At 44.5% G+C, this 24153-nt stretch overlaps 1 protein-coding gene across 1 annotated transcript in view; it reads right to left on the bottom strand.

Annotated features, from left to right (window-relative positions):
- The window catches only part of SLC25A34 (solute carrier family 25 member 34), a 103951-nt gene that overhangs the window by 30758 nt on the left and 49040 nt on the right, over window positions 1-24153 (bottom strand). Inside the window, exon 4 of the mRNA XM_086921616.1 lies at window positions 2673-2807. Coding sequence (XP_086777742.1) covers window positions 2673-2807 — 135 coding nt within the window. The remainder of the gene's footprint in view (window positions 1-2672; window positions 2808-24153) is intronic.

A 24153-nucleotide genomic window follows, 5' to 3' on the forward strand; every position in this document is an offset into this window, starting at 1 on the left:
ACCGTGTGATGAAGCAATGCAGAGACGCGGTGCACAAGAGTTCAGTTGCAGAGCATTCTACGAGGGAGGCTGGCCTCAACTAGATGAGAGAACAACTCAGGCCTCGAAGGAATGCAGAACCACCAACTGAGTTGCTGAGCCTTTTGGAGCCTATCGGAGCCCAGGTTTGGCAGACTGGTCAATCGTGTTGCGGTGCCTGCGGATAGAGTGGAGTGACTTCTTCACTCCAAGGGAGATTCCTTTGGATGTCTTTAGATGTCCACAGGCCCAGGACGGAGCCTGTATGGAGCATGGACAATGATGATGCAGTGGGTTTGCAAGGAGACGAGGTCAGAAACAGACGTCTTCTCAGTTGCAGTGTCGGTCCCAAAGCAAAGGACGATGCAATCAGTCCGGCACGGCCAGCACAACTCGGCCAGGATGTCCAGACGGTCAAAGATGAAGTGGAGTTGGAGCTGAATTGAATACTACGACAAATCTAGGGACCCACCCACAAGTAAGCCCTTAAGTACCCTAAGGTGAGGGTTGTGATGATTCAGGAGTCCCTCCCACAGGAGGGTCTGGACAGTGGGGAGGATACTCCCATGTCCTTTGTCCAGTTTCGCACCAGAGCGGGAGCCAACAGCTCCCTGAGCTGGTTTAAACTGGAGGATGGAAGGAGGGCACCAAATGTGCCCTTCCAGCAGACTATATGGCGCTGGCAAGCTCCCCCATCCTGGCATATTACACCAAGGGCCACATGCATCATTGTAAATTGCGGTCGCAAAGGGTGCAGGTATAATGTGGCGCAGGGGTTTACAAAGTAACTCATCTACCTAGATGTGTCACTTTGTAAATATGACGCAACACGGCCCATTATTTACCCTGCTGGTGCGTCACAATAAGTTACGCACCTGAGGCACAAAAGTGTCGAATGGGCTCATATTAAGCCCCTTAGTGTCCTACCTTCCCCTGCTCTGGCTTGGCCCAGCAGCAGGAGAGCAGAATTGTGTCTTTGGTCGTCAGAAGTCCTACGTTGCTGTCAGGCTCTGTAAGATCGGTCCCGGGAGCATGGAGGACTCCCCAGATGGTCCCTACCGTGGATGGAATCATGCCAACAACACCGGATATGGTGTAAGGGTATGATTCCAACATGTTTGATACCAAACATGCCCAGGTTTGTTCCAGCCAGTTCGGAGATGGTCATTGCATAATGACGCATAGCCTTTTTATCTCGTAATAGCTGATTCACTTAAAAAGTTTGGAGAATGGACTCTGGCGTTTGTAGAGGTGGTCTGATCCTGCAGGGCCACCCTCACACTTGGAACCGAGCACCTTGCCTTTGAGACTGTACACCCTACCAGAGGGGTGACTTATAGGCTTCAAGTGCAGTTATGTAAGATATAAGGGAACTTATATCTTTCGTGAGAGGTGCATGCACCAACTCACACAGGCTGCCAAGGCAGGCCTGCAGTCAGAGTTTGAAGGGTCCCTTATGGGTGGAATGACACATGCTGCAGCCCATGGGGGACCCCTGGTGTACCTAGGTCCTAAGTACTTTAGGACCATATACAAGGGACTTACTAGGATACACCAGCAGCCAAATAAGAATGTACCAAGGTATTCACAATAGCCAACTTAAGGAGACAGCACAATGACTAGGGTCCTGATTAGCAGGATCCCAGTAGACTAGTAGGAAAAACAGTAGAACACCCGCAAAAAGTGGGGGTAACCATGACAGCAGATCCTTCTAGGTATTGAGACAATCCGGCCAAAACAGAGAACATCGGGAACAGGATAAGGCAGCTACAGATGTAGCCCCAAAGATCCTATTGGAGGTCTTAAATATGGGCCAGAAGAAGATCTCCCATAACTGATTAATGTACATAAAACCAAATTGCTCTAGTTATAGTATTTAGAATGGGGCCAAGTGGAGCAGGAGCAAAGAGGGCACTTTTAAACTTTCTGGAACTGCTGGGAGTTCAATAAGGTCACAGGTCCTTTTACCTTTCAAGTGCTGCTAGTAGTATTGTCTTGAAGGGAAGCATTTTTTGCTTGTGGCACCATCACTTCACTGATAGAGACTCATCGGAACCATCAAAGACAGTATTCTAAACCACATAGCAGAACAGATAAAGCCAGACTGGGAAAGACCACGAGAGACGTGCTGGTGCAAATCGCAAGTCCTATCACGAACATTTTGTTTTGCTGAAGTGTGCACACATAACCAGAAGTCACACACTAATCAGTCCATTTAGCAACCTCCAGCAGAAGTGATGAGTTCAAACAAGTAAAGTAAATGAAAAAAAAACCTTTGACTGAAAAATTGAGACATCGGGGCAATTGTACTGTCTAAGTGCTAGTGCTAGTGACCATGTTGTGTTTGATACTGTCTAAGGCAAGGCTAGTGGTAGTGACAATGTTGTGTTTGTGACTGTAGAGCAGGCAGAACACAGCTATACTGCTTGAGCCAGTCATCAATATCTACCATTAAACTATAAGTCATTTTAACTTCTCCAAACTGTACAGTATGTTGCAGCTTTGGCTGCCGTGTGGCTCGCTGGAAGCTGGAAAATGGGTGCCTTTCTTCTAATGGGCTGTGCTTAAAATAGCCCTAGCCATAAAAGTGTCTTCGCCCCTACACAAAATAATGAGATGAAATGCACGGGCCACAGTTCCATGGCTATTCTTACCTGGCCCAGCTCATCCACAGGCTGGTTATAGAGCCGGGTGCTGACGACATCGAAGGGGGTCATTGCCACAGATACACCGACGCTACTGATCATCCCACCGGACAGGCCCACCAGCCAACTGTCCTCCTTAAACCACTGTCAGGAAAGAGATGAGGGCGGATTAGGCATCTTGTGGGAGAAGGTGGTGCTGAACCGCTTATGTAAGCTAAATAACATGTGGTTGGACAACAAAATCAGGCTGGTCTGTATGGGAATGTGAAATCAATTGACAGATCGTAGCGAGGCAATGGATTATTTAGCACTCTCCTAATCCACTTGTGTAGTGATACGAGGAAAAAGCCACAAAAAAACAAACATCCAACAGTCTGGTACAGTTTCATACTTCAATACTTCACAGTATATCAGAAGTCAAACTATAATGCAGTAACTACATTGAATGTGCACGGTTGGAGATGATAGACACTTCAATCAGCTGCTACAGTAAAAGTCAGATCATAAAGAAAACAGGAATTCATGTTCTTCTTCTGCTGCCCATGCTTGAGGTCACTGTGTCCAGTCCTGGGTATGGAAGGCAGTGTGTACTTATGTGTGCACTCATGGATCTGTAAGAGTGGAGAAGCCTGGTATGACACATGCACATTGAGATATGAAAAAGAAGTAGACAGGTGTAGTTGGGTTGTCTTCCTACACTGTGGAGAGAGTAGACAGTGTAGAAGTGGCACCCACTGATTTTTCCAGGAGCTGGGACAGAGTGGTTAAAATGTAGGAGAGGTTAGGGTGTCTTCGTGTGGAGAAGCGGGTTAGTAGAGAATGTAAGGGTAGCAGAGCGTTCTAAAGACCTCGCAGAGAGGTGTAGGGCTCTGTCAAGTCGAGATACCCAGCCCTCAAGGCCCAAAGCACAAGAAAAAATATCAGTAAAAGGATTGCGATGAGAGTCTCTTGGGCTACAGAGAAAGAGTGAGAGAAGTAGGTGGGTGTGTTTGGAGGGTCTCCAGATCTATAGTCTGGAAGATGCTGAGGTTGCCAGCTCTGAATCCCAACAGTGAAGAGAGAGTGTAAACACTGAAGGGAAGTGAGAATAGTTGGAAGTTACACGGGGATGGCCCTCAGCCATCTCTCTACCAGGAGTGCATATAAAAAAGCATGCACCCCTAAATTACCCTTGCTGCTGACATCTGTTAGGCATCCAACAGCCTGCAATGAAAGAGCAGTAGCTACCCTCAATTATGCCTGGGGGTACACTCGAATGTAACCCCTAACCAGTAGAGTCTGAGTTCTACCAACACCTACCACCCCAAATCATGGAGCACCACTAAGACTCACAGACTGATGGGTTCACTAGGTAAAAAACATAAGGCAGTTGAAGAAAATCATCAGGGGTGGAGACACAGCCTATTCAAGCCGAACAAGGGCTTCTATCACCGTATTTTGCAATTTGTCCATCACTATCATACCCTCACCTCGCCCAACTGGCCGGCCAACACGAGCTTTCCTCTATCTCCAGTAGCTTGGCTACATCTCCCTTTAGATGGCTTTTGCCAGTGCAGGGGGTGTCTATTCTGATGTATATTATCTCTTTTGTACCCCGGAGGCGGGTGTTCATTCTCCACTGACTAGCGCTAACCCTGTGCTGACTGGCCTTGGTCCAGCCCCCCCTCCTACCCCCACTGGTCATCCAAAACTAGATATTTTGCTTCTCCCACTGATTGTCTTCAGTCCAAGACTGTCTGTTTTTTAAATGTTCACATTTTTAATAATAGTCCAGGTAGTATCATTACATTTAAATATACTTTTACATTGGATTCCAGTATAGAAGACAACAAATAGATTTTATTACTATAAAGATTCTAAGAGTTATAATAATCAGCTAACAATAACCAATAGAATTCATTATATTTAATTCCTTTGTACTTCTTGTATTTATCTCTAACCCTTGATTAAGGAAGAGGGATCATCCCACCTGCTTTTTGTCTTTGTTCAACGTCTCTAGGTGTTACTATTACAGTAACTGATATGCCTTTTCACACGTACTCCGTAGAAGACTGCGAGGTCCTTCTACCTGAATTCATGAGTATGGATTTCCCAAAGGACAGACCATTATCATAGGGACCAGTTTTCCAGGCATACTTAGCTATAGTTGCAACTGTGCTCACCTACAGGTGTGTCTGCCCAAGAACCATTTACTGTTCAAACAGGAAACAACTCAAATTCAGTGTATGGTGTGCAGGTGGGGCAATGTCAAACATCACTCCAATCTAGGAGTAAATTGTGTGTGTTTGGTGGCTGATGGCCTTTGAGAAAGGTGAGGCATACATACCCAGAGAAAGCTGAAATGAGTAAAGTGGGAGAGCCTGATCCCCTATTATTTAATGAAAATGTGCATAAAAAAGCAAGAGAGGAAATTAAGCTATGCAGATTGCAAAGCCTCAGGCCTTAGACAGAAAAGCTTAATACATCAGGTAAGCAGATCTCACAGGCTCAGAATGCAGATATATTCCATGGATTACCCCAACCTTACATGGCTGCATCTCACACACAAGTCGTGAAAATGTCAGGAAATGCCAGCGTGGGTAATGGAACGTTTTAACTTGAGTCACTAAAGAACTCGTATTGCAATAACTGCCCTCTGGCTCAAAGGAACTGGTATACTAGCAATAAGTGTCCCAAACTCAACAAGAATTATCACTTAAACATCAGAATTAAATATGTTTGGGAAATTCATGTTTTACCTTCAAACATCCACAACATTTACTTTGCGGTTACATAACAATACTTCATTTTGGTACAGAAAGACATTTTTTTTAAAACATCAAATTTTCTCAAGCGAAATAATTAGCTTGCTTTTGTAATCAAATCCAAACTGTCCATGTTCTGCAAAGTACACACAATTTACCCTCAAATGACCGTTTTTAGGAAATATGTTAGTTTGTGCCAGATAAAAACGTGTCCTGTTCCAAAATTTTACTTTTCGTTCCCCAAATATCAGCGTTTCACTTTTAGTACATGTAGTTTTTTAATCTCACAGATGTTTTTATTATTTTCAGCAACTGCTCCCATTCAATATCACTACTACCAAATGGACAGATACTGCAAGAGTTTCATAGCAGGTGCCAGTGTCCCCCAACTAAATCCTCAAGAGGTCAGCGGTGCCAATATATATGTGACCATCAGAACTAAGAAATAACCACTAGGGGGCTCATTTATGATCCCTTGCTTCACTTTCGCGCCACCGGTGAGTCACTTTTTGTGACCTACCAGTGGGGTAAAAAATGCGCCATATTGCATCATATTTACAAAGTGACACATCTAGGTAGATGCGTCACTTTGTAATCCCCTGCACCACATTATACTTGCGCCAGGTACAACGTATGCAAGGTGGGCATTTTGACGCAAGTAAGCCTCGTAGAAGTCAGCAGTGAAATCTATGAGATTTCACTGCGCCACTTCTAGGACGCAAATGCGTCAATATCTTATGCCTGACTCATGGCAGGGTTAAACTGATACAGGCATATTTAACATGGGACTTGCCCATGTGAAATGACCCATTGCTGGAGTTGTGTCACTTTTGTGACACACTCCAGCAATGCATCATTTTTGCGCCTACAGAAACGTCAGAAATACTGATGTATCTCTAACTCCATGGAACACGTTGAGTCATACTGTAAATATGACACATCATTGGTGTCGCAAGGAGGGCGCAATGAAAAGTATGTATGTATGTATTTTACACTTATAAAGCTCGCTGTAACCCTACGGGCATCCTGGTGCTAAGACACAGCAGAAAGAGGTAGAAAGCAGCTGCAAAGACTGACCAGCCGGCTGTTTAAACTCTGGGAAAGAGCCAGGTCTTTACTTTCTTTCGGAACAATAGCAGATCCAGTATTTGCCTCAATTCCGGAGGGAGGCTGTTCCATAAGCGGGCAGCTGCTACGTCGAACGCTCGTCCTCCCATTGTAGATCTCTTGATCCTCAGAAAGATTGGATTGCCAGATTAGCTGTCAAAGAACGCAAGCTACGTGCTGGTACGTACCATCCAAACCTAGCCTGGAGCGGTTTGGGTCCAAGTCTGTGAAGTGCTCTAAAGGCAAGGACTTGAACAATATCCTTTGTCTCACCGGGAGCCAATGCAGCTCAGCTAAAGCCTGAGATGTAGAAGACCCACGCGTTCTCATAAGGACTAGCTTTGCTGCTGCCACCTGGATACTCTGGAGTCGTGAGATCAAATAACTCGGGTACTCCAGTGACGCATCGCTGTTTTCACGCAGCGATGCGTCACTTTTCATAAATGAGGCCATAGATGCCGAGTGACCCAAAGAGCCAGCAGTGCTGCCACGAGTGGCCACCATAAGGCAGCATGATCAACAGATGTCAAGCATGGATACATACCAGATGGTAATCATAACCACAGAAACATAGGAGTGCTGATTAGATGTGAATGGTGCCAACCAGAAACTATAGGTGCTCTCTGGAAATCAGAAACTCCTCCAGAGGCCAGAGGTGCCCAACAGGAGTATCTGTATTATTATTTTTTTAGACGTACATACATTTTTATACCATGAATGCACTTTCTGATATCTGTTAATGTGTGCTGTTTGTGCTGCATTCAGCTTGTTGCATCATTACTGATCCATTATTATGCACTTATGTTTAGACAAGAGGGGTATCCTCAATGAGATTATGTCTATTGATTCTATCTGTAGATTTTTGAGCTTAGTCAGAAAGCATAGCGGACCGTTCCTTAGGTTTTTTTTCACTGGACTGTGCTTTGATACAAACTCTCCGTTAAGATTCTCTTTTTTTCTCGCCACCCCCCCCCCCCCATGTTACAATGCACTTTGTAGATCTTATGACAATGAATTGTGTGATATTGTGTTTAATCTATGTACAACTTTTAAAGATTTTTAACCAAAATAAAGTACTTTTGAGAGTGAGTAAACTGGCGAACGAGGGGGCATATAGACAAGTGCCCATTGCCACAGGAATGTCACTTTTAAGGACGTTCCTGTGGTGATAGGGGCTTCACCTTATTACCAATGGAGCAAGGGTGCCTGCATTAGCACTAGGCAGCTGAGTTCAGCGCCAACGTTAGGGGAAACGCAGAGAAGCACTGTATTTTTGTAAATATAGTGCATCCCTACGTTTTCAGAATGGGAGAGAAGGGCGTTAGCTATTTTGGCTTAACACCGTTTCTCATTATGCCTCTCTGTATTTGGGGCGGCCACCAGATGTCAGGGGTGTCCATCCAGTGCTTAATGTATAAACATACAAGTGACAGTATTTCTCAGGAGGCCAGTGTGGTCGGAACTATTCACAGTCCATGGCAGCATTGCCAAATATGAACTATTACACAAGTGTGACATCTTGGACTATTCTGAGTCACCTCAAGTGTGAGTATGGCCTGGCTTGGCGGGTTTTATTCTTTTTTAAGTATATCCGACACTTTATTGAATATCTCTGTTCAAAAAATGATAAACAGCGCTACCATGGGGTGGACTGTAATAAGTAAGAGGTGATGTATGCAAATATGTGCTCGTACCCAGCACTAGCAAACACCAGAGCAAATTAAGCGTGGGTTCCACCCATATGCTGTCGGTGACTCTAGCACCCCAAACGTCCTCAGTAGATGTGGTAAGTGACCACCAGATGTCAGAGGCGGCCTCACTGACAATGTGCCACATAAAGGTGGCGCACTGTCAGCACCCCCCCTTAACCACTCCTTTGGCAAGGGGGAGGTGGGACTCATGGACCAACCAGACATCCCCTGCAGGGAGGTGCAGTAACTCATTGTACTTACCAGCTAGGGGATTTCTTTCCCCTCTAATTGCAGGTACAGACTCTTAAACAGCGTCTCTGTAGTTCACTGATTGCGCTGCCCTGAAGGCAGCGCATTCATTGTAATAGAGTGCGCTGTGCCTGTTTGCACAAGGCGCGTTTGTTTAAAGATGTGCCGTGGCGCAAACAGGGCAGTGCACCCTATCTGTAATATGGTCCCAAATGCCAGGAGGTGTCTGTCACTAGATGCTAACAGGTAAGGACAAGCAGGACACCGGAAATGATACAACCATGTATACACACGTGGCTTGATGTCCCCAGACTCAGACCCTACCCAGTTAGAACTCTACTCAGCAGCACTTCGATTATTCAGTTCAGCAAGTTATCCAAAGCTACCTTCTTCTCAGTGGCGGGCTACACACTCATGCGTGTAACATGACTGGACGCATGATAATACAACACATAACCATGTGCTGCAAACATATGTTGCCAGCCTTACTGTGCGAGTGAGACTTCTCTGGCTGGCACATCTTATGCCAATGCACCATGACTTGGATTCAAGGAATCATACCCAAGCAGCTCGCAGAACTGCCCTAGGACAGTGCCCAGACCAGTGATATGGGAGAATAGAGCACAACATTGTGCTTGCTGCCTGATCAGAGTATGGGTGTTAATATGAAAAACACATTTTTTCATGTATGTGAATTTCCGCATTAGGTTTTTTGGCCTTCTTTGGACCGGTCTAGATAAGTGAACTTAAAATGCTAATAAAAATAAAGTTAAAAAATTATAATTTTACTCTGAGCTTACAAGAGTAGGGAGTAAAACGCTCCTGTATGAGTACCATATCTGAACCCTCCCCCAGTTTTCACAACATTTTAAATGTGTCCTTATGACAATCAATGCTTATTCTTTAGAAACCATCATCTTTAGTTTGTGCAACACCAAAGGAAGCAGTGTCACTCAATAAAAGAAACGAGTGTCGCCGTTGGTTGTTGACCACCCTAGAGAGGTGGCCCACCCTCGGCTCACGACTCCAGATGTTGTTTGCGAAGCTGTGCTATATTCAGCGGCCTCAGCCTGCATGCCCTTACACAACTGCTGTTTATCAGCTCTGACTCCTGCAGCAGCAGCAAAACCTCGAAGGTCGACGAGTGTCTGCACAGTGCACGTGCACTGTCAGCAAGAACAGCGCGCAGCCGTCCGAAACAGCAGACACGCACATACAGCCGGGCTGGCTGGCTGGCTGTCGCACAGCTACGAGTAAATAAGGAAACGCCACATGCTCAACTTCCCCGTTGTGGTGTTGCTCGGTGAAAAAAGTTGCCAGCCAACAAAAACAGTTCCAGGAAAGCCCCATGTTCAGTAGTCGAATCTCGCGAGGCTAAGGGCGGCTCTACAAGGTTACCTCAGATACTAACATAGTTAGTAACCCTGTTTACTTCCACACCCCTCATAGCCGTTCAGCCTTTGTGCCTCTTCACAACGCCCGCCTCCAGGTGGAACAGCTGTTTCTCCCCCCGAATGAGAAATGCATAGGACCCCCACCCCCCTCCCAAATTGACACTTTCTTTTATTTTATTTTTGTATTTGCCTTGTTGAGTAAGTGGAAGTCTCCAGCACTAAAACACATGTGAAAAGATGTAAACCAATGGAGAATTCTTTTTTGAGGGGTGGGGGGTGGGGCCTAAAAACTCCCTGGCACCTTCTACCCGGTTCCGAGTTGTGTTCTGGGGCAGTTTTATCTTACGAAACATGAGTTTTAAGGTTAACTATTTGCTATAAGCACATGACTTCCTGGTTTTCAGTGGTTCGGGTATGAGGAGCAGGACTCGTGTTGAATCACCACACACTTTTATCCAGTTTCCTTTTATCTCTCGCTCGACGCTCTTATATTCATACTTTGCTGACACCCCCACCAGGGCACACACCTAGACAGGGGACTGCTTGACCAGAGGCTGCTCCCCCCACATAACTTTCCTCTTGCCGCTTCCCGCCCTGTCACTTGGTTATACCCCGAGTACACCAAGGGGTTCTGCCCCAGTTACTGTCTCCGTTTTCCAAAATACCCACCCAGGATCCTGTTCTATCAAGCTTTTGGTCTGCAGTCGTTTTCATTTTCCCAGGTTCACCATCTGACCTGGGAGCCCCTCACTTTGAGGGTTGGCCTCAACCCTTATTTCCCCTCACCTTATTAGACATATCTCATATATATATATATCATATCACACACCGCGCCATGGACGAAGCACGACTCCACTACGACGCCAACACCCTCATCGCTCTCAACCACGGACGGACCACCAACTGCTACAAGGCCACCCCCAAGCGCACCCACGGCCACTTCACCTGCCGGAATTGCAACTTCGCCTGCACCAACGACACCGATGCACCTACAACGACAGAACCCAACCGACTGCGATGCTTCCTGCTCAACACCCGCGCCACACGCAAGCACAAGGCGAGCTCTGGGACCTACTCGCCACCACATCAGCAGACGTTGCTTTCCTGACCGAGACCTGGCTGAACGAAACCTCTTCCCCAGACATCGCAGTGGTCATACCCACCGGATACAAAATCTCCCGCAGAGATCGCACCAACGGAGTCGGAGGAGGAATCGCCATCACCCACAAGAACACCATCAAGGTATCAATAAACACCGACGACACCCTCACTACCGCTGAACACCTGCACTTCAAGATTCACACGGAACCCAAGACCACCCTCAGAGGCACCCTCGTCTACAGACCACCCGGCCCACGTCCCCAATTCTGCAATTCCATCACCGACTTCATCAGCTCGCACGCACTGACCTCCACCAACTACATCCTGCTCGGTGACCTGAACTACCACCTGGAAAACAACAACGACAGCAACTCCTCCACCCTGATCGACAACCTCGCAACCCTCGGAATAAAACAGATCGTCACCACCCCGACCCACATCGCCGGCCACACGCTCGATGCCCTCTTCTCCTCCAGCCCCCACGTTGCCTTCAGCCATGCTTCCGAGCTCACCTAGACCGACCACCACTGCGTCCACTTCACCTTCCAGAAACATGTCACCCAGCACCGCACCCTACAGATCCCCCGCCGACGCTGGGGCAAAGTCACCAAAGAACTACTAGAAACACACCTCGCGCTCAATCCACCGACCAGCCCCACCGACCCCGATGAGGGGGCCCGCACCCTCAGACTCTGGATGGAAGACTGCGCCAACACCGTAGCACCAGTGACACAACCCACCGACAGAGACACCAGCCAGAGAGCCAGCTGGTTCACCCCGGACCTCCAGCTTCAACCCCCGGCTGAACCCTGCAGACCCCGCCACGACGAACACTCCGAACCCCACCCACCACGACCTTCTGACCACCTGGACCAACGTAAGCACCGAAGACATAATCAAGACCATGAACACCATCCAATCAGGCTCCCCGTCTGATCCCCTTCCGCACCACATTGCCAACAAAGCCGACAGCCTCATTGCGCCCCACCTGCGCAACATCATCAACCTCTCCTTCAGAACCACCACCTTCCCTGAGAGCTGGAAACACGCCGAGATCAACGCCCTACTAAAGAAACCCAAGGCGGACCCGAGCGACCTCAAGAACTTCCGGCCCATCTCCAGGCTTCTGTTCCCAGCGAAAGTCAACGAAAAGATCGTCAACACCCAGCTCACCCGCTACCTAGAAGACAACAGCATCCTGAACCCCTCCCAGTCAAGATTCCGCTGCAACCACAGCACAGAGACCGCCCTCATCGCCACCACAGACGTCATCAGAATACTACTCGACAACGGTGAGACAGCGGCCCTCATCCTCCTGGACCTCTCTGCCGCCTTCGACACCGTTTGCCACCACATACTTCGCACACGCCTCCATGACGCAGGAATCCGAGGCAAGGCCCTGGATTGGACCTCCTCCTTCCTCACCGACAGAACCCAGAGAGTCCGCCTCCCCCTGTTCCAATCCGGAACTACCAAAACCATCTGCGGCGTCCCGCAGGGATTCTCCCTCAGCCCGACGCTGTTCAATGTCTACATGGTGACCCTCGCCCGCATCACCAGACTACACGACTTCAACATAACCTCCTATGCCGACAACACCCAGCTGATTCTCTCCCTCACCAAGGACCCCCTCACCGCCAAATCCAACCTGCACCAGGGTATGAAAGCCATCGCCGACTGGATGGAGGCAAGCCAAGCCGGCTCAAACTGAACACGGACAAAACAGAGATCCTCATCTTCGGGCCCAACCCCTCAGCGTGGGACGACTCCTGGTGGCCAGCATCACTGGGAACCCCCCGGCACCAACCAACCACGCACGCAACCTAGGGGTCATCCTCGATTCCAAGCTCAGCATGACCAACCAAGTCTACGCAGTCTCCTCCTCCTGCTTCCACACCCTCCGTATGCCTCGCAGGATCTACAGATGGATCCCGGTGGACACACGGAAAAACGTCACCCACGACCTCGTAAGCAGCTGACTCGACTGCGGTAACGCCCTCTACGCCGGAGCCCCGTCCAAACTCATCAACAGACTCCAAAGAATCCAGAACGCCTCTGCACGCCTGATCCTAGACATCCCATGCCGGGACCACATCACCCCGCACCTGAGAGACCTGCACTGGCTCCCCGTCGTCAAAAGAATCACATTCAAAATCATGATCCACGCACACAAAGCTCTCCACATGACCGGCCCAGCCTACCTCAACAACAGACTCTCCTTCTACGTACCCAACAGGAAACTCCGCTCCACCGACCTGTCCCTGGCCGCCGTCCCACACATCCACAGAACCACTTGCGGGGGCAGATCATTCTCCCACCACGCCGCCTAGACCTGGAACACACTCCCCCTCCACCTATGACAGACCACAGACCTCCCAGCCTTCAGAAGACTGCTTAAGACCTGGCTCTTCGACCACTAGCTGCAGCCCCTCCCCCCAACACCTTAAGACCCTAGCGGGTAAGCAGCGCGCTCTACAAATCCCTGATTATTGATTGATTGATTGATCCAACCACTTCTGAGATGGCTTCCACTTGCTAGGCCCAATTGAAGGCGCAATGAATTGAATAAGAATGGCTGAACTTACTGCTAAACAAAACTTCCTCAAAATCTTGCCTTCATAAACATTCAAATGTGACCAATTTCCTATCTGAATATATTCTAAGGCATAATATCTGGTAGGGTGGATTTTTTACTTTATAGAGTCCAAGTAGGTGCATAAAATGTCTTTTTATAAAAGGGATTTGTAGAATGTATTAAATGTGCCAGTGTGTGCTAGTGCCTTACTTCCAATTTGTCTAAAGTGCTGCTGTGTATCAAGGTTTTGAGAGAAGGTTCCACCAATATAGGTATGTGACTTAGGGCTATATGTATCAAGCCTTTTTACCATTTGAAAACGGGCAGATTCTCAGAATCGTCCCGTTTGCGAATTGGAAAATTCCAAAATTTGCAATTCCCTATTTTGCTTATGCAAGTAAGGAATTGCAAATTGCAATTCCTTAAATGCAATTCTGGAAGCACCAGAAATTTGCTATTTGGCCTTAAGGAACTACAAATTGCCATCAACTTCAAGCTTTAATGGTTTCACCTATCGCCCCCTGGGCTTTCAACCAACTACTAAAATCTAACCCTACGTGCCATGATTACTGAGTTCTCGTGATTTTAACTTTCCCTTGGAGAATATACTGGACAAAGATTTTAGTGACCTTCCCAACTTAATGACCACTTTAGGGTTGGAATTGGTCATTACAGGCCCAACCTATGTGGCTTGGCACTTGCTTGATGGCATCTTTATAGATAACCCTTTTTTTAAAACAACCAGCTCACTTCAGCTCTCCTGGTTGGATCACTCTGCTATCCTATCATGTTTGATCTCACTCTTCCGAAAGTACCTTGTACGGTTAATATCCCAGCAGAGAAACATGAGCGACGCCTATGGCTTACCCTCAATGCCACTGAATTGTAAACCTTTGTAGCAAACAGTTGGCCTATGATAACCAACGATTGAAAGAAAGTGACTGCAGATTATCATACCTGGATTGGCTCTGTAGTAAATACTTTTAAAATCAAGCAGGTCTTGCAGAGCTATGCCATCTGAGCCTTCACTCAGGCTTGAAAAATGGCATTGTTACTGACCGGAACGTCGTTGGAGGCAGAGTTATGCAACTACTTAAAAAAGAAACCCACAGAAAAATGATTACGAAATATAAAGAGATTATCTTCAAAGCAAAATCGAACTACTTTTCAGGCAAAATAGAATCAGCAAATAATGGTCCAAAAGAACTATTTGCCAAAGTTAAAAAATTAAACACACTTCCTGAGTAAAATAACTTGTCTATTGATCATGCCTTTTGCAACTCCTTAGCCTCTTTCTATCGACAAAAAGTCTGCGAGGTTTACGATGTCTTTTTTAGGAATCAAAATACTAACATTAGTAGCCCTCCTACTGGTGGCAACTGTGCTAGTGGTAGCCAGACCTCCTCCTTGGACCGGCCTCGTTAGCACTTAGCCACTCTATCCACCTTCTCAAAGACCACATTTTAGGAGGTCTTTAACCTTCTTTGTACAGCTAAATATGACCCACCAGCTGATCCTTGTCAACCAAAAATTATACACTTGGGGCCAGATGTAGGTAAATTAGATTTACCGATTTTTAAATACCGAATTTTACCGATTCGGTAATTAAAAATCGGTAAATCTAAAGGGTGGATATGTAGGTATTTCCAGATGTGGAAATACCGAATCTGTAACAATCGGTATTTACCGATTATGTAAATACAGAATCGGTATTTTCCATTGATTCCTACGGGCTTTGAAGCCCATAGGAATCAATGGGAAATACCGATTCTGTATTTACAGAGGGCCATATGTAGGTAATTTTAATTTACCGATTCGAAAATACTGAATTTTACCGAATCTGTATTTTCGAATCGGTAAATGCTATGTAGATAAAAAATCGGTAAAAATTACCTAATTGTTAAGATTCGGTAATTACCGAATCGGTATTTACCGATTCGGTAATTGCCATTCATTCCTATGGGCCTGGGGGCCATAGGAATGAATGTCAATTACCGAATCGGTAAATACCGATTCGGTAAAATAGGGAAAGGGTCAAGGGCGGCAGGGTGTCACTTTGACACCCTATTGCCCCCCTGATTAGTGCTTGTGTGCACATGTGGCACACATACATGCCCTAAGGGCATGTATGTCTGTCACATGGCACAGGTGTAAAGGCACAGATTTGCATTTACATAGGAATTCGTTATTTACCACCAACTAATAATTGGTGGTAAATAACGAATCCTTAATGCTCAGAAGCACTCTTTGAAGTGCTTCCTACATTTCATTTACCGATTCGGTAAATACCAAATTGGTAAATGATAATTCGGTAAATACCGATTTGTTATTTGCCGAATTGGTAAATGTGCCTCCTACATAGGAAAAGCCTATTACCGGTCGGTAACGGCCAAAATCGGCTGTTACCGACTGGTAACGTCCTTCCTACATATGGCCCAGAATCAGTAAATACCGAATTTTGCAAGGGTGCAGGGGTGTCACTTTGACACCCTCTGGCACCCCACAAATAGGCATGTGCGCCATGTGGCACACAGACATGCCCTAAGCGCATGTCTGTCTGTCACATGGCTAGGTGTGCATGCACACATGTGCATGCACACCTGAATTCGGTATTTTACCACACAATAGGATTGTGTGGTAAAATACCGATTTTGTAGGGCCTTTGGGACTCAGAAGAGTCCCACCTACATCTGAGATTTACCGAATCGGTAAAAATACCGATTCGGTATTTTACAGAATCGGTAAATTTACCGAAGCGGTAAATTTACCGATTCTGTAAAATTGTGCCCCTACATGCCAATTCTTGTATACCGGTCGGTAACGGCCGAAAATACTGATTTTCGGCCGTTACCGACCGACCTACATCGGTCCCCTAGTCCCAGAGAATGTTGCATAACATTTTACAGACATAGTTAATCTCATTTTAAAGACTGGAGTATTTCTTGGATGAATGTTGGATGTTTGGTATGATTAGATTTATGAATGGAATTTTTTGTCCTTTTTTCCTGTTGGGGCTGTTGTAGATAGTAATTTTGTATATTTGAATATATTGTACATATAGAAGGAACATAGTGATGATGTTCTTTTGTTATGAATTTCTTTGTCATAGAAATAATAAATAAGAATAATGTTTTCTAAATTACTTCTGTTGTGGGACAATGTTGATATAGATATTCTATGATGGATATATTACCAAGATATTGATTTGATACCTAGGAGAGGTTTGTTCTTGTCCTATATATATTGTTTCCTGTTTCCCTCTCCTGGTGTTTAGTGAATTCAGGGACCCTCTACTGTTTTGGAGTATTTCATAAGCAATGGAAAGAGGCTTCCATCCTTCTGCTCTTAAAAAACGAAATCTAGATACTCTGGATCCCAGTAGTTATTGTCTTATTTCTTTCCTTCCTCTGCCCACACATATAATCAAAAACTGATAAACCAAGAAATCACCACCTTTATTAATAACAATAACCTTCTGGATGCAACTCAGTATGGTTTCAGGTGCGAGCACAGCACGGAGCTGGCCCTGATTACCGCTACTGAAGAGATCAGATGCACAGTAGATAAAGGAGGTAATGCGGCTCTGATTCTTTTAGACCTCTCTGCAGCGTTCAACCCTGTTTATTGGTAAATTGTCTCCAAAGCCTAGTTATTAATGGTTCATCCCTTTCCTTCTGAAATCCTTTCTAACTGGGCATCAACAATCAGTGGAACTAGGCAATCTTGAGTACCCTCTCTTCCGACGACCTTGTGGTGTTTCGCAGGGTTCTTTGCTCAGCCCTTCCCTTTTCAATCTGTGCATTACCACCCTGGCAGGGCTGATCAAATCTTTCGAATTTGCCATGGTGTCAGTCCTATGCGGATGACACCCATATTATTGTTTCGGTTACTCGCAATATCCAGGACACAGCCAATCAGGTTTTATAATTGTATACAACAAGTCCATAAGTTGATGTTGGAGAATTGCCTGAAATGAAACTCAGGAAAGACTGAGGTCCTGCTTTTCTGATCAAATGTCTCCTTCTGGTCACCAAGCTGGTGATCCCAGGAAATTGGGAAGCTTCCCACTTCAGCAAAAAAATCAAAGAATTTGGGAGTGATTTTTGACACTACCTTATATTTTAAACTAAAGGTTAATGCTACTACTTCCTCTACTTTTACACACTAAAAATGTCCAGGGAATATCCTTCCACTTATCCAGTGGCGGCTGCCGCAATACTAAAATGTGTGCGGGGGGGGGGGGCGGGGAGAATAATATTTTTTGTAAAACATATCTGACAACGCAGCACGCTCGGTCCTCTTCTCCGGCTTTCCTCCCAGAATGCACTGGGGCAGAGGCTCCCACCCAATCGCGGCGCAACAAGAGACCAGGACCAGGATTGTTCTGAGTGGTGTGGTTTGCCACTCAGGCAGTGCCTAGGAGCATGTGACATTTCTCCAACCCGGCTGGAGAAACCTAAGTGCGCTTGTCTGTTTGTCCGGTCTAAGAAAGCCGAGCCAAACAGACATGCGTACTTGCCTACCACTCCTCCCTGCTATGCTCGGCCCCGCCCTTCCCTACACTGCTGGCATCGGCTCAGTCAGTCAGCGGACATTTTATTTTTCACCTGACCACTGAATGACTAACCAGTGGGGTGACGCTCCTCCGCCATTACATAGGTGCCGCCCCTGTTTATACCTCAGGATCTCCAAAAAAACTGTTGTCTTCGCCCTTTTCCTTTCTAGATTTGACTATTATAATGCCCTTTTAGTTAACCTACAGAAAGGTCTTCTTAGCAAGTTACAAGCTCTCCAGATTGTGGTGGCACGATTACTGACAGGGACTCCTGGGCATCAGTCTACCAAACAAGCTCTTACTTCCCTGGATTGGCTTCCTCTGAAGGAAAGGATCGATTTCAAAGCCTTATGTATTGGCTTTAGAGCTTTACACAATTCCAGACCAGACTACTTAAAGCACCAGTTTTGCTGATACATCCCACAAAGAAATCTTCGCTCCACCAAAGCCAATCTTGTAAAAAACTTGAGATTCTGGCTATCTAAGTGGGGAGGTAGCAGTTTTGTTACCTCCACGTCTAAAGTGTGGACTACCCTACCCACCCACTTGAAAAACGTTTCTGAACTGTTTCTATTCAGGAAGGCCCTCAAGACCTGGCTTTTCACCATGTAGTCACTGTCTATAATGGTCTCAGGCTTTTGCTGTTTTTTCTTAATTTTCTTATCTATAACTTTTCTTATCAGGTTGTAGTGCCTAGACGCCTTTATGTATTAGTCCGCGCTTTATAAATATTTAATCAAATCATTCCCTTTCTTCCTACTGCAATTCCTTTGAAGTTTAGCCTCTACTTCTACTGGTAGTTCCTCCTTGTGATTTTAATTGTAAGGATTGCAAATATTTTGCTTTTTTACAACAAAATCAAGATTGTGAATTTGATGATGTCAGTTGAAACACCTGTTCTTCTGAAAAATCTTTCCTAAGGAAAACACTTCCTTTGTATCAGATTTTTTTTTTCATTATTGCACTCCCATGCATTTGATTTCCCAGCTAGAGTTGTCATGTTTCTTTCATCTACTTTAGTATCCAGTATTGGTTTTATGACCTATAATTGATGAAAGCTGAATTCCTGATTCCGGCTCCAACTTATATCTTATAGAATTTCAGAAGAAGTGTTGTTACTGATTAGGGATTTTAATATTCTTGGTATAATTTCTAGAGTATGATCCGAATTTTATGTTGTCTTTTCCAATAATGACAACATTGATTCTATAATTTTCTGTAAGATTTGAAGGGCCTCAGGATATTGAACGTAGTCTCCTACCGGCTGGGGAGAGATATTTGAGTGGAACTCAAGGGTATTCTAAAGTTTGTTTATATTTAGGTGGTCGTTAGTTGGAGTACTATTCAAGAGTTCCACTGTCTCTTTTACATCTTTTCTATTTGTTGGAGGGATTAGACTACCAACATCGATATCAAGTAAAGTGTAATCCATAAGAATCAAAGACAATGACTCCTTATTAGGTGCTTCAATGTTGGTTAATTATATTTCATGTGTTTCTGGAGGTTTTAATGTTTCTGTCTTGGTGCCTATGTTATCATACTTAAATGTATTATGATTTGAGTATTTTATGTCAGAATCACTAAATTTATGAAACAAGTTGGGTATTGTGGTAAACCTTCACATGAACTCAAGTGAAGGGATTTTTTTCACCCTCCCTTTACTCTTTGCATTGATGGTTCCCTCTTAAAATGGATAGAGCGATTCCTTATTTTTAGGTCTTGCCTAGGCACGCACATGCGCTGCCCTAGGAAAAAAGACCTCTTGGAATCGCTCCGGACTGACTTCCGGCCTGGCTTGCTGTTACCTGCACCGGCTCGCGAGCGCGCAAACACCACTCGCGGGATGCTGCTGCTGCATTCGCGCCCACGCTTGTTTTTCATTACTTGTAGCCTTAGTTGTGTGCCCCAGTGCTGGCAGCTTAGTGGTAATTTAGAAAAGCAGAGAGAACAGCGTTTAACAAACAACTGCACATTTGCTTGTCAAGTGTATTTATGTTTACATTTTGTGGACAGCAAACTTTTGTCACTCTTGAGATCGAATCCTAGGAGAATTAATGAATGAGGCACTTGAAAGGTATCATTGTAACATATACCTTTGTTTTAAAGTTTGAAATATTAAAAATACTTTGTTAATGTTCTTTTTTACGTATCTCGTTTTTAGCTAGAGTTGTCACAATCTATTCATATGTTCAAGAACATTGCAATATAATTCACTATTGAGCCATATTTTCACAAAAAATGACTCGGAATACCACCTTTTCCACCTCCAAGCTCCACTCTTAAAGCTATTTACTCATTTGCTACACACACTTGTTCAGTAACAACAGGATTTTTTTAGAACGCCTATATTTTTAGTGAGCTGATGCTCTTGGTCATCACCTACTTTTCACAAAAATTGTTTCAGCACAACTTTCTGGGTCTGGCCATTGGATATTTCAAGAGTGGCACGGAAATATTGTGACATAGGGAGCCGGACAAGTCTGTTTTTTTGTTGTTGTTCATCTTCATGTTATGTATATGATTTATGTTTGTATGGAAGTTCTTGTCCTTCAAATAGTAGAGCACTGACTGGATAATCTCTTACTAACAGGCCATAGAGGCTGTTATACGTTCTTCTGAGTTTCTAGCCTACACTACCTCTTTGAGGAATCTTTTTGTACTGTAACACCTCGTTATCATTGAGTAAAGTTTCAAAGACGAGTGCTTGGAATTCATTTTGTCTTAAAATACCAGTGGTAAACAACTCATGCTGTCACAGTCGAATCCCTGCTCTGAGACACTGTGAACTATGTTTCACATTACTTTTTTGGTAAGTACAAAAAGCTTGATTTCTTTTGATAACAAGCATTGGCATAGCCAGTAGGTCTCGACTGAGATCCTATTAGTATTTAATTATGCAGCACAATATCCATGGTGCAACATCAACTGTTGCATGGCTAAACACTTATAATGTCCCAAAGGGATGCATGTCGTTACAACGCATACTTTTACAACGCATACCTTTACAGCGCATTTTTTACACCGCAACATCCATTACAACGCATGCCATTACAACGCATGCCATTACAACAAAATCTTTGAAACTACCTTTACAACGCATTCCACTACAACGCATACTACATTTACAACGCATACCATTACAGCACATACCATTACATTGCATATATGGTAAGTATTGAATAGTGTAGGGGTAAAAATTACTATTCTAACTCCAGGGGGTGCAACAGTAGGGTAAGTGTTGGATAGTGTAGGGGTTAAAATTACTATTCTAACTCCAGGGAGTGCAACAGTAGGGTAAGTATTGGATACTGTAGGGGTACAAATTACTACTCTAACTCCAGGGGGTGCAACATTAGGGTAAGTTTTGGATAGTGTAGGTATGCATTGTAATGGTATGCGTTGTAATGACTGCATTGTAAAGGTATGCATTGTAGTGGTATGCGTTGTAGTGACATGCGTTGTAATGGTTGCGTTGTAATGGCATGCGTTGTAATGGATGTTGCGGTGTAAAAGTTTCGTTGTAAAGGTAGTGCGTTGTAAAAGTTGCGTTGTAAGTGTTGTTTCCCGTCCCAAAGGCGAGACCTATTAGCTATGCCAATGCTTGTTTTAATTGTCACGATAACTGTAAAGGTGAACACCAAAATGTACTTGAGGAAGGCTAGAAGAACAGATGGTAATAGAAATGAAATACTCAAAGTCGACAATTTTTATTTCCAAATCAAGAAGGAGAGTGAAGTTGCTGACAAAATGGTTTTGCCTTTGGGAGAATAATTCACAGGAGAATGGCTCGACAAAATAGTTAACATTTTGATAGAAGTTCTGTCAGGTAATAAAGATTATTTTTGAGGATGTGTTGGTGAGTCTACTTGATGTTCAAACAGAACAAATCATTTCAGAGCATTTATGTTTGCACTTTAGCATCTTAAATTTGTGTATGTGAGTGGAAGTGTCTATGTTTATAAAGGAAATGTCAAGAAAGTATTAAACAATGCGAAAAATAGTTTTGTTAACGATTAAAAACTGATAAATATTACTTCTGAGTAATCCTCACCTTCCCTTGGACATGGAATGCATCAACCACCACCTCCACCCATAGTATAACCTTCTTCTTTTATAAGTATTTAATGAGAAATCTCAATGCTTAAAAAATACTACCAGAATTTCAGATCCAAATCCATATCCTTTGCTGATCTTCAGGGAAAAGAAACAACTGCCCACTGATCTTTCTCACCACTCCTGCTCATTAATTTTTTGCTGATGCAAGTGCACACAGGGGGCCTCTAGCTGCACTACCACATTCTCTATACTGTCTCAGTTAAGAATGTACTATAGTTTTAATACTTCGTGGTGGCGGTGTGTGTTATTGTATCGTATCACACTCCTTGGGAAGATGTGGCCTCACATTTTAATTTTGCAATGTGTTACCAGGAAATGTAATTTTAAATCTAATCTCTTCCACACAACTTCACTGAGCCGTGTGATCCTGGTGACATATAAAAAAGTAATTTCTCTTTTAAAAAAGAGCGGGCAGTGAGCCAAGTTAAAATGAACTTGAGACCAGCACTGATTCCCAGAGTATGATGTTTCTGTGCACCAGTGAATTTATGTCTACTGCTATAGGTCACTTTGCCAATGGACTTGCTTTACCAACAGTGGTAAAGTACTTTGAGTGTAAGTGTTGATGGAGGGGAGGAGAGAAGAGAGACAGGAACATGGAATGTGGCGGTGGAAGAGAAGTACACGAGGAAGATAGCTGGGAAATGCGTATGCACTGGTGTAGTACTTAAACAAAAAGAAAAAAGTATTGCTAGGAAAGTGAGTAGTGGGCAGGCACAAGTAAAGCGTCCATGCTCCAGGGGCAGGACAAACACAATAAGAGGATAGAAAGCCCAGTTAGGCTGATGAAAAAGAAGCAAGCAAATGAGAGTGAAAATATAGCCAAACAATGGTAATCAATGGGGGACTCTAAGTCCACTGTAACCTAAAAATATGTCTCAAAACAGACAGTGGATGACTTGCCTAGTAGGCACAACCTAAAAACTACCAGAATCTATCTTGAAAAAGAGTGCATCTACCATCACTTTAACGATGTTTGTCTATTTCGTCTTCTATTCTTTGATCCTTCACCAGCTCATAAACTCAACACTAATGCCCACTTGTGCATTGGTAGTGTGCTTTCTTGAGAGCCTCTTTCTTATTAGCTAATATCCATAGATATTTATGTTAAGTGTAAACAGCATAATAACCCTAAACTCTTTTTGAACCTTAAATGATGGACTTCTTGATCTAGTGGCATGAGCTGGGCAAATCATTTCCTCGCGCTGGGTTTTTGTAATAATTGAACTGTATACAGAATTCTTTTATTGCTATATTCTCATGGTGAGCTTGAACAAAAGGAAACTTGTAATTAAATGCACAAGCATAATTTAATTTCACAAGCGAAAAATTAGAAGAGAATCCCCAAATTTCATTACAAGACCGGAGGCTACATTATGCATTTATCCTTTAATAGCAACTCACACAGCCGCACTACATCACAAAGGATAAAGTTCTAGAGTCATAACAAAGGATGTATCTAGGAGATGATCTGCCTCTTTTAAAAGCGGCTCGCCAGCAGATAAGTCACTACTATTACTTGCTCCTTGTTTTTAAGCCTAGACTTGTATTTTGTTTTACTCTATATCTCTATGTCGCTTTATTTTCATTGTATTGTACTACCCTTTCAACCCAGGTACTTTTATGCCTATTTGAACCTATTTTCAGCGTTTTAAACCTGTTTTCAGCGTTTTTCTGGCAACCTCGACATGTTTTTCCTTTAACTCCGTGTCTCAGCACAGATCTTAATGGTGGTGGGTGGCGCAGGCTTCCCCCCTCCCATCCCACCCTCCCTACTAATGGACTTCCAATTTATGGTTGTCCACCCCCCTTCTTCCCTATAAAACGCGCGACCGCGCTTCCCTTCATACCGTCTTTCTGACCGTCCTTCTCTCTTTCCGCCGCCTTAAACGCGGATCTCCGCTTCATTCAGCAGAGGCGCGCCTGCGATTTCACTCCATTTCCTACCTTTTGGATTA

The sequence above is a fragment of the Lissotriton vulgaris genome, chromosome 5 (assembly GCF_964263255.1).
Source record: "Lissotriton vulgaris chromosome 5, aLisVul1.2, whole genome shotgun sequence".
Classification (NCBI taxonomy): Eukaryota; Metazoa; Chordata; class Amphibia; order Caudata; family Salamandridae; genus Lissotriton; species Lissotriton vulgaris.